This window comes from Vespa crabro, chromosome 21 (assembly GCF_910589235.1).
Source record: "Vespa crabro chromosome 21, iyVesCrab1.2, whole genome shotgun sequence".
NCBI lineage: Eukaryota > Metazoa > Arthropoda > Insecta > Hymenoptera > Vespidae > Vespa > Vespa crabro.
The window spans coordinates 1,592,501-1,605,000 of record NC_060975.1 but is presented as its reverse complement, the minus strand read 5'-3'; the positions used below and the strand labels follow the sequence as shown (position 1 = coordinate 1,605,000).

The following is a 12,500-nucleotide window of genomic DNA, read 5'->3' as shown; positions in this document are numbered from 1 at the left end:
GAATATTACAAATCATCGATGATACTAATACGATAAAGAAAAAAAGAAATCAATTCTAATTCCAATTAATACGCTCGAATAATGTCATAAATTATCGACGATCTGACATCAAAGAAAAACGAATTTTAATTCTTCTTTTTTTTTTTTTTTTTCTATCATCATTAGAAATACATGTATGCGTGTATACAAATATATGTGAAAATTATTTTAATAAATGGAGAAAAAGTTTGGGCGCAATTAAGAGAAAGAAAAAAAAAAAGTAGAAAAGTAAAAGTCTATAAAGTATCATCAAAAAGGAAATGGCATATGATTTTCTCGAAAAATATTGTATTACTAAACACGTAGTTGACCTAGATTTAGGTACACGTTCCACTTTCGTCTAGGCAAAGTGTTCTTAGTTTCTTTAAATAAAAGTCACACACGAATAGAAAACATAGGGCATACTTTTAATGAAATTTCCTTTGTCCTTTTTCTTTTTCCTCTCGAAAATTTCACTTAAACAAAGCATAGGATACGAATGGTGATCATTGTATTAATTAATGTAATTTTTAACATAATTGGAAACTATCTTAATATATATATATATATATATAGCCTTTGTTTTTTTCTTCTATTTTCTTTTGAAAATAATGAAACGATGCATTAAACTTTCAACAATTAACATATAATTATTAATAATTTTTTTTATTTAATCTTTCTGCATTATAATCATTCGAATATTTCTATATAATACCAATATGAAATTTAATTAAATGTTTAATTAAATATAGTTATAAAGAACGTTCCATGAATACTTAAATATGTTATTACTTTATTTTTAAAAGAAAAGAAAAAAAAAATATATATATATATATATATGTGTGTGTGTATAAATAATCTAATATATTGATATCCAATAACAATTGACATTTAAAATAAAAATAAAACTGATGTGTTGAAGAAGAAGAAAAAAAAAAAAAAAGAAGAAAAGAAAAAAAGAAAAAAAAAATAAATAAATAAAAAAGAAATAGAAAGAAGAAAATAATATCAAAATCTCCGAATAAAAAAACTTACATAGAATTAGTTTAGAAAAAAGGAAAGGACAGCGAATGATCATTCTAGTTTTCAACGATCTAGAACTTTAGTTACTTCCGTTGTTAAAGAGTATTCCAGCTTACGACCTTTTGCAATTAAACTCACTTCCGACCTTAAGCACCGGACAACCCTTCGCGAGTCCTTCGTAAACATGAGACCCGACCAACGATGTCGCTTACTTGAGAAACCGGTGCTTCAGTAAATTAAAAGCAATTAAAGCTTGACTTTTTTTTTCTTTTTTTACTTACTGTGTTTCTAACATGTTAGAGAGAGAGAGAGAGAGATAAAGAGAGTAATATCTCTCTAACATGCATACATACATACACGAATACATAGTTGTATGTATATATAATATACGTACATATATATATATATATGTATAGATATCCTAAAGGCAATGTAACTCTTTCTTTCATAGCGTCGAAATGCGGAGAAAAAGAAAAAAAAGAAAAAAAGAAGCGAGGTCAGACGAAAAAAATTTTCAAACATAAAGTGACGACAATGATATTAGACGTTCTTCTCGACTGTGTAACAAACGATCGTCAAACTTTTTGATGCGTAAGAACAACAAGAAAAAAAAATATAAAAAAAAAAGAAGAAGAAAAAGAAAGAAAGAATGAAAGAAGGAAACAAAAGCAAAGTAAATGCAAATCCTTATTGATTCAAACGAACATCTATGTCTATTTATCCATCTATTCGTATTTTTCGATCCTATTTGATTCTATTCGATCCTATTGAGTTCTCTTCTATTCGATCCTATTTCGATTCTTTTCGATCCATTACGTTCCTATTCGATACTATCGGCTCTGTGTATTTCAGAGAACATTTTCGTTGTGAGAGAATAAAGATATTTTTCCTGAACAGTCCAAATGATAAAAAAAAAAAGAAGAAAAAAAAAAAAGAAAGAAAGAGAGAGAGAGAATACGTCTTTCTTTTTATTACATTCGAGAATACCATTCTCCTCGATAGTAAACTTATAGCAAGGAATATCTGTCTCCCATGAGAAAAACAATTCATAAAAATTTCTTTATAGATCGTATTCAATAATCGATATAGAAATTTCGATCTATTATTAGATTATAACAATGAGAATATTGTATGTAAATTTTTTTTATAATAATTAATTGAAACTATTGCATATATAAATTGATCAGACGTACAGATGATGATAACTTTTATAATTGTCTTAAAATATTTACAAAAAACTTTTTACGATAAATCCTTAATAAACTATTGTACGTGATAATAATTACAATGAGAAAAAAAAAGGGATTTTTATCATGCACGAAAAAATCATAATTAATTATCAATAAACGATGACTTTTCAATATAATCGACGTTATATAGAAAGCTTATTAGGAGACGCATAAGATGGGATCTATTCTATGGAAGTCATTGCATAGCTGACAAACGTAGAGTATTAATATCACGTAACATGCCAATGTATTCGTGACCATTAATAAAGTCAATATAATCTCGTTGACATATATCAGCTGATATATTCGAAATATAATTCAAATTCAAATTTATTTCTACGTTTTCTTTTTTTCCTTTTCTCTTTTTTTTTTGTTCTCTCTATTTATATCATATATTTATATTTAATTATATAGATATTATATAGATATTAATTTATTAATATCTTTAATTGGGTATATGAAATAAAATAATCGACGTTATATAAAAAGCGTACTATAAGATGCATAAGTGTTATATACAACCACAACTGTTCTGCGGCGAAACTTAACCTAATTATACGGACAACCCGTTGGCATAAATAGGGTGGTGGTGAGGAGGGGGGGGTGGAACAAGCGTGGTGGTTGTTTCAAGGGGTAGAAAGAACAAGAAAATGAAAAGAGGGAAAAAGAAAATATATATATATATATATATACCAGGTAGCATAAAAATGCAGTTGCAATAAAGAGCATCATGTTGTTACGGAAAGGTTACGGAATTTTTTTGCTACATTTCTTATAGCAAATAAAAAATAAAGAAAACAAAAAAAAGTATAATGCGTTTTAATAACTCGACATTAATAATAGAGAGAAAAGAGATGAAGAAATAATTGTCTTGATGATTTAATTTTTAATAATAATAAAAAAGAAAAAAAGAAAAAAGATTAAGGAAATGAATTAATAAAGAAAATTAATAAGAAAGGAAAAAAGAAACAAAAGGAAGACGAGGACAGAAAGACGAATTGAAAAATGTTAATAGACGAGAGAGAGAAAGAGAGAGAGAGAGAGAGAGAGAGAGAGAGAGAGAGACCTCTTGATGCACTCTTAAAGGTATCTACAGTTTTTCCAATCAACGAGAGACCGGATTTGCCGTTTAAGGGTTCGACGGAGGCTTTTATCGTGAACGACGACGCTTCGGTAAATTCATTTTAAAATCGGCTTAAAGGGACGGCCACCTTAAACGAAAGATTTCGATGGATATATCAAGGTAATTGAGAAGCATTTTAAGGCTTTCTTTCTTTCTTTCTTTCTTTCTTTCTTTTTTTTTTTTTTCTTTCTTTTTTTTTCTCTTTTAGGATTAAATATATTCACACGGACTTGAATCTAACGCACACAGTTCTCTCTCATATGGTAAAGGATTATTATACATTCTATCTCTTTCACTCCTTTTCATTCCTTATTCACTCATATATCCAGCCTACTTTTAGCCAGGCTAAGGTAGTAGAAAGGCTAAGATGAAAAAGTAGCCCTTTAATATCGTCTTACGGCTTCCTACGAAGGAACGGATGTACTTATGTATGTATGTATGTATGTAAAGTAATACGAAAATCAAAAAGAGACAGGTATAATTACAGAGAGATTATTTATTCGCAATTTAATGCGTTATTACGAATAATCAAATATGTTTTCCTTTTTGTCCCTTTCTTTCTTTTATTTTATTTTTTTATTTTTTTATTTTTTTATTTCTTCTTTTCTTTTCTTTTTTGTCTTTTCTTCTTTGTACAAAAAAAAATAAATTATCCAGTTGATTCGAATAAAATCAAATTTCCATTGTGGCCTATACCAAATACTAATATAAAAGACAAAATTTATCGTAATATAAAATTATTTACGATAGGTCCGTTAATGATACGCAATTAAAAAAAATAAATAAATAAATAAATAAAAAACAAAAAAACAAAAAAAAAGAGAGAAAAAAGAAATATCATATTCATAAATATATTATTTCAATGTAAACGATTATTTTTCATATATATATATATATATATATATATATATAACCATTGTCATAAAATATTTCAATTTTTCATTACGATAAATTTCTAACTTATTTTACGACATTTCATTTATCAACGATCAATGTCATAATAATGGATCTATACATCTCTTTGTAAAACGAAACTCGGCAAAGTCGATTCAAAAAGAAAGAAAAGTTTTTTTGATATTGAGATAAACTTTGAACGTTCAAAATCAATCTCAAATATCACGTCGTTTTCTGTCATCGAAGAATATGCACACACACACACACACACACACACATACACATATACTCGAGCGCGCACGAGAAAAGAACTGGACTTATCGTCGTATTTTTCTGGCGCAAGATAGGACCACGGGGACATCGCACGTCGCCGTCGGCACCGCGTGCAATTTGTCACAGGTTTCTCGATAGCTTACAAAAAGAAAAACGAAAGAATCAAAAAAAAATAAAGAGAGAGAGATAGAAAGAGAGAGAGAGAGAGAGAAAGAGAGAGAGAGAGAGAGAGACATTGCTACATCACATCAAAACATAATTAAAGATTTTATTGAAAACGTAGATAATATACACGAGGAAAAAAAAACTTATAAAAGAGATACAAAAATATATAAAAAAAAAAAAAAAAGAAAAAAAAAGATATTTATTCAAAATCATATATCAATGAAATTGTACGTACTGTCCTGGAAAATAGATAAAAGTTCCTTTCCAGCCCCTGTATACAGACTATACCTTCTTACATGCACGAAGTAAAGGGTTGCATAAAACAAGGGGATTAAAAAATTGCTACTTTACCGACGATGTACGAAGTGAAGTCTACGGTCAGGCGTGACACAATTTAATTCTATGATAATCGAAGTGACGAGTATAAAAATCATACGCATCTCGATTATTTTCATTTGTTCTGTAAGAAAAAAAAAAAAAAAAGAAAAAAAGAATAGATAAATAAATAAATGAAAAAGAAGGAAAAAGGAAATAGCTTCATCGATACATATAATCATTAATAAGAGATTAAAGAGAAGAATAATCAATTATCATATAGAATTATCATATCCATCTACTTAATGATAATGAATAAACGTCGGTCGTTAAGATCGAATCGAAGTATGCTGCAAAATTATGTTACTATAACTATATTTTATCAATAAATTGATAGTAGTCGCGAGAAGTAATGGTGAATTGGTTAGACGACGTATATCCCCAATGTAATACCCGAACAATGAAGAATACGAGATGATTGGAGGCCTGCAGCGACAATGCCTCCCCGTACTAAAGAGACTATAATATTCCTATTATGCCTACTACTGCTATTACTACTACTGGCTACTAACCACCAATCCAATCTTCCACCTTCCATTCTTTCCTTTTTTTCAGTTATCTTCCTTTCTATTCCAGAATTTTATTTGAGATTTCAATATCGTTATTATCATTATCGAAGGAGAGCTATTACGATATACGGATCCCTTAATCCCTTTCGTTCTACTTTCATCGAGTATATTTACATCGGGATTATACGTATCCTTCAGAGAAATATTATCAAAAAAAAAAAAAAAAAAAAAAAAAAGAAAAAAAATAATAATAAAAAAAAAAAAAGAAGAAGAAAAAGAAAAAAGGTTCCTCGTTATATGTCTTCGTGCGTAATCAAAACACAGACAATTTTTCCTTTAACATTTTTATCGAAGCGTGTATACGCACACAAAGATAATATCTTACCTATCTATTTATCTATCTATCTAATCTAACCTCGTAAATATGTCAAGGTAATTAAATACCGTCATGATAAAATTTCACAAGTATTAATGAAATTTTTTATATATATATATATATATATATATATATATATTTTCATAAACTCTACACATAAATAAATTTCCATCACGTATCCATCTTATTAAATGTTATATTACGTAAATTTTTCTTTTTCTTTTTCTTTTTCTTTTTCCTTTTTTTTTTTCCGTTACATAAAACTTTTATCAACAATCTCCATTCTCATTTTCATTATCATTTTCATTTTCTCATTGTTATTGCATTTATAATATTATTAATCGAAAATCCTCTTCGATAGATATTATATTGACTTTGGATAAAAGCCAACAAGGATATCGCAGATATAACGAATGAAATTCATGTTTCACTATGGGAAACTACGAAATGTGCTTAATACTCTTCCATCTGAGTTTATATACTCTCTTGGTAATTTCCATACGAATTTCTGCGCACGTGCCAATTCGATCCAAGAATTTGTAACAATTTCGATTATTAATATAAATGATCGTCATGCTTTCTAATTCGCCGAATGAAATTTATGAGAACATTATCAATGAGAAAATATTAGTCGTTAATACGATTTAAAACAATAATAATAAGAATATTATATAAGCTCTAAATATAATTAATTGTCTATTTTATAATTAATATAAAAATTATTTAATTAACGTTTCATATTATTATTATTATTATTATTATTATTATTATTATTATTATTATTGTTATTGTTATTGTCGTTGTTGTTATCATTATTATTGTTGTAATGAATTTTCAATTACATATTATATCCTTTCTTCTTACATTTTTTTCTCTCTCGAACGAGCTTTACTTTGATCGTAGAGAAAGAAGAATGAAAAAAAAAAAAAAAAAAAGGAAAAAAAAAAAAGAAGGAAGATCAAAAAAGAAATTCATCTTAATTTCGTTCATACTTTAATCAGAAGAATTTCTTCTTTAATTTGTTCATATTTTTGGTATCTATTCGTTCCATTCTCTTAGGAAAAAAAAAAAAAAAAAAAGAAAAAGAAAAAAAAGAGAGGGAGCGCAGACAGATTGTCCCCTATAGGGGGACAGGGGGACGAGGGGACGGGGGCAGAGGGCTATCTTTGAAAAGACAGAACGGTCGGTGAACGACATATTAGATTAACGATTTAATGGATAACTCGATGAATGACTCTCTATGTATGGTGCGTGTCGGTGCGTAAATTGAACAAATTATAGAAGAATGCCTTTGGTGTTGAGGGACACCCTGTATGCCCCTATAAGTATGCAATCGTACGTATACGATGCCATAAATGGCATTATCCATCTCAAAGGATCCAAAACGAAATTTTTATTTTCTCTCCTTACGTCCATATCTCGTTTATTACTTTGTTATTTTTATCATATCGTCTATGCTATTACTATAATTTAACATTTTATCGCATTACATTGTTTACCAATCTTTACAAATTTATATAATAAAATTATTTTATTAATGTTACATCAAAAAAAGAAAAAAAAGAAAAAAAAGAAACAGCGAGAAATTTATATTACATCGTAATATAATAAGAAAATTAAATTTTCTTTAAAAATTCTTTATATTAAAGTCATATAATATTTATTTACTTATTTATTTATTTATTCATTTATTTATTCATTCGTTAACGACGTTTTAATTATATCAATTAATACGTGAATAATTTTTCTTTTCTTCATCACATCATAATTTTCTTTCATTTAAATTTAATAAAAAGAAAAATAAATTCTTTTGCATTTATATTGTATAATCAAAGTTATTATTTAAATGTTTAAGTAAATCATATATTTTTCTTTTATTCTTTTTTGTGATACACTTAAAGAAAACTTTAAATACTAATAAAGTAACTAGATATTATAATGAAAGTAAGAAAGATAGATAGAAAGAAAGAAAGAAAGAAAGAAAAAAAGAAAGAATGAAAGAAAGATGTTATTCTTAACGGCGTGTAACATGAGCATCTCTAAATCGCACAATGAACAAGTGGTCATAATTACAAGAGCAACGTAGCCTCTCTACTAAATTCTCGCACGCATTTGTGAATGTGTGTGTGTGTGTGTGTGTGTGTACATGTATGTAAGTGTAAGAATAAGATCGAATGAGAAGGGATCTCCCCATCTTGAAAGGAAGATCAGTGTCTACTGAAAAGTCTCAGAGATCGCACGCGAGATAGTATTATTATTATTATTATTATTATTATTATTATTATTATTGTTATTATATAAGTTAAATTTTTAATTGTTTTGTGTGTTTGTGTGTGTATATTTCTCTCTGTGTGTGTGTGTGTGTGTGTGTACGCGCACGCGCGCGCATGTATGTATATGTGCGTGTGTCTGTTTTATACCTTAACTAATATCAAAGAAAAATATCTTCGTTGATTTTACGATCCATCTTCTTTCGATCGATACATCGATCGAAGATGACAACTATTTCTTGGATTATCTGCTTGTTCGCAATGGGTATGTTAAAAAAAAAAAAAAAGAAAAAAAAAGAAAAAAAAAAGAAAAGAGAGAAAGAAAAAATAAAGAAAGAAAAGAAAAATAGAAAAAGAATGAATTATTTTTAAATATGATAAACCTATTCATATTTTCTATGCTTCCCTGAAAGATCTTATAGATCATTTTATTGATTGAATTGAATTACTAAGAAAAAAGAAAAAAAAAAAAAGAAAAAGACAAATGATAGTATCAATGATTAAATCATGACAATAGATATTATTAATGATTAAATCAATAATATAATTTAAGCAATAATATAAATTAAAAATCGAAATGTTATTAAAGAAATTTCTATGACATTAATGTAATTGTATACTTTGTATTTAATTAAATAATATAGAAAAGTGAAGGTGAGAAAAAGGAAGAGAAAAAGAGAGAGAGAGAGAGAGAGAGAGAGATAAAGACTATTAAATTTATTATTTAAGATAATAAGAAATTTAATCATGATATTATCACAGGGAGTAGCGTATTAGTAATAATTTAACAAGTTTGAAATTAACAATACACTCGGGATAAAGTTAGTTAGTTGGTTGTTGAGTATTTTATCTCTATGTGCATAAAAAATTAATCTAATTATAATAAGACACCGGTACTGTATAATTACAGTAATAATGTACAATAAAACAATAAAATTATTTTTGAAAATGGAAAATCGTTTGTTCCGTTAATCTTGTTGTATTCGCAAAGAAAGAAAAGAAAAGAAAAAAAAAAAAAAAAAGAAAAATTTTTTCATTAATTATTAATACAGATCTAATAAAAATTTGTCGCACAATAAATGACTTGGATAAAACGTTGATCCAATTGAAAATGTTTATAAATTTTTTTATACGGAAATTATAAAAGAAATTCAACGAAATATTAATAAAAATTAGCCTAACTTTTTTTCTCTTTTTCTGTTTCTTTTTATTTTTTTCTTTGTTTTTTTCTTTTTTTTTTTTTTTTTTTGTTTTTTGTTTTTTGTATATACAATTTAGGAAAAAATTTAATTTCCAATAAAACGTTATGTCGATTGATTTTGTAATGAGGATAGAGATATCAATCGATTAATGATATTTGATAATAAAAATTAAAAAAAGAAAAATAAGATGTCTCGATCATTATATTATACTTATTCGTTTCGTTTGTTTATTATTAGGAGGAGTTCACGCAGCAATGAATCAAGGTTTTACGAACCATCCGACGGTTGTAAAGGTCTTTAAAAATGACTCGGTTTTGCTACCCTGTGATGTGCAAGATCTCGGTGAGTAAATAGCGTGAAATCGCTCGTAATAATACAAACCCGCATATCCGGAGAAAACTTTTCGAACAATTTTATTCAAAGACTATCAAATAATAATGAGAAGTAAGAAAAGTATTCTTAATTTGTTATATATATATATATATATATATATATATATACGTATAATTGTATAATTAATTCTATTTTACAAATTATTTTTATATAAGAAAAAAAATGTAGTAAATATATAAAAAATATTATTATTATTATTATTATTATTATTATTATTATTATTATATTTATTTTGTTATAATTAAATGAAAACATAAGAAAAAAATTAAATAATTTTAATTATTAATCGTATTGTAAAATTAAAAATGTTATTAATTGCTATATGAAAAAAAAAACATATATATATATATATATATATTGAAATTATTATGCTTTATATATATATATATACTTTCGTTAGAAAATATTATTCTAAAATAAGTCGAATTAATTAATTAATATATATATATATATTATTACATTATATTATTATAATGTTGCACATGCATGTATATTATACATATATTATTATAATGTTGCACATGCATGTATGTAAATGGATGTAAAATTTGTAAAAAGAATTATTTAAATTTGAAGTTGGGCAAGGAAGATTAAATTTGTTCTGTTACATATTTTAGGGGTGCAAACTAGGGTGAAATGGTGGGGAAAAGGGATTCTTTTGGCTGACAGCGATGATCCACGTTTGATGACGCCCGAAAGAATTCACCTATGGAATAACGGTAGCTTACTGATTTCTAACCTACAGGCAGAAGATACCGGAGAATATGTATGCCAAGCGTCCCGACCAACTCCTTGGGGATATGTTACGCATGTACACGATATCCAAGTTATGTGTGAGTACATACTATACCAGCTATATAATACTATCGCAAATAAATACCTATATATTACCTTCGATCCCTTAACCTTTTCTTATATATATATATATATATTATATGTATATATATTATATATAAGGTGAGTCAAGAATTATTTGTACGAATGTTATTCTTTTCTCTTTTTCAAAAGCATATTAATATCTAATCGATAATTAATTTACAATTATAAATTTGTATCGAATCGATATTATACATAAGGATTTCGAATGAAAAACTTTTTTTAATCTCTTATTTTTAATATAACATTTAAATTTATTATTAATTCAATCGTGTACGATTCTTCAATTTCTTTAATATCATATTATACGAATTAATAATATATGATGGATTTTTTAAAAATTATTTTCTATAAATATGTTACTTTTTTTTTAACCCTCGCTCAATCAACCATCTTGATATTAATGAATAAATATATTCACGTATAATCATTTTAATTGAGATATAATCTAAGATAATATCGATATATTATGAATATATAATTAGTAACAAAATGATCTATGCTTTTCTATAAAATATTATCAAACGAGATATAATTTAACGTCACGTTCGTTTATCTAAAGAATAAGTTAATTTCCCATTACTCTTTTATCGATTGTCGATGAATGAATTGAATAAGAAAAAAAAAAAAAAAAGAAATGGGCGATATATAAAAGAAAGAGAGAAACAAATAGAAGATATAAGAGAAAAAGAATATATATATATATATATAAAATATGCGAGTAAAAATATTGGAACGTTTCAAAGAATTTCAACGATATTTTCGAACGTATAAAAAGAAGACATCCCTCTTGGATGAATCTTCCCTTTTTTTTTTTTTTTCCTTTTTTTTTTCTTTCGTCCTACGTTTGACAATGAGTCAGATCGAAGTCATACCAACAGAAAAAGAAGAAGAAGAAGAAAAAAAGAAAAAGAAAAAAGAATGAAAAAAACAAACACAAAAGGGAAAATCATTTGGAAAGATTGATCGTCCCCTTTTACAAACAATATTCCCACATCGATGAGGGAAGATACGAAAACTCTTATCGATTTTCTCCCCCTTTTTTTTCTTTTCTTCTTTCTTTTTCTTTTTTTTTTTTTTTTGCTTCTTTTTATTTTTCGTTATTACCATATCGTCGTAATCCAGATAAAGAGAGAAAAAGAAAGAGAAAAAGGGAGGGAGGGAAAGAGAGAGAGAGAGAGAGAGAGAGAAGTCACTAGGGTACGATCGCCGTATTGGTCCGATTGAGGGAAAAAAAATAAAATAAAATAAAATAAAATAAAATAAAATAAATAAAGGATGCGAAAGTGTGTGAGTGGCATACGCAGAAATTTACAAACCGAGCACAACCAGGGGAGGGGGGAGGGTAGGGAAGGGAAAAAAAAAGAAAAAGAACGAAAAAAAACTTCTCCTTTTGTCACGAGTCTCTATGGAATTCCTAGGCTGTTCTGTTGAATTTAGTGATTCCATTTCGAGGATATATATATACAGGGTGATCCATAAAAACTAAAAAAAAAAAAAAAAAAAGGAGAAGAAAACTATCAATATCCATATGCAAATGAAATAATAATGGAGAATATTATTCTATATCGTTGATAAGTTCGTTTATTTTTTTTTGCTTTTTTTTTTGCTTTTTTCCTCTAATAAAACTCTTCCAAGATAAATTCTTCACAGATATATTTTTGTCGAATTAAAAATAATAAAATAATATCTGATAAAAATAATTCGTCTTTTGAGATTAAATTTAATGGATCAACGAATTGTTTCTTTGAAAAAAAAAAAAAATAGAAGATAT

The 12,500-nt window shown here is 26.6% G+C and overlaps 2 protein-coding genes across 3 annotated transcripts in view; one reads left to right on the top strand and one right to left on the bottom strand.

Annotated features, from left to right (window-relative positions):
- LOC124431438 overlaps positions 1-12,500 on the bottom strand; it is a 24,788-nt gene that overhangs the window by 7,748 nt on the left and 4,540 nt on the right. The gene's annotated exons all lie outside the window — the stretch shown is intronic.
- The window catches only part of LOC124431436 (limbic system-associated membrane protein-like), a 9,699-nt gene continuing 5,380 nt past the window's right edge, over positions 8,182-12,500 (top strand). The window contains exons 1-3 of the mRNA XM_046979362.1: positions 8,182-8,520; positions 9,695-9,799; positions 10,468-10,683. Coding sequence (XP_046835318.1) covers positions 8,481-8,520; positions 9,695-9,799; positions 10,468-10,683 — 361 coding nt within the window. The 5' untranslated portion in view covers positions 8,182-8,480. The remainder of the gene's footprint in view (positions 8,521-9,694; positions 9,800-10,467; positions 10,684-12,500) is intronic.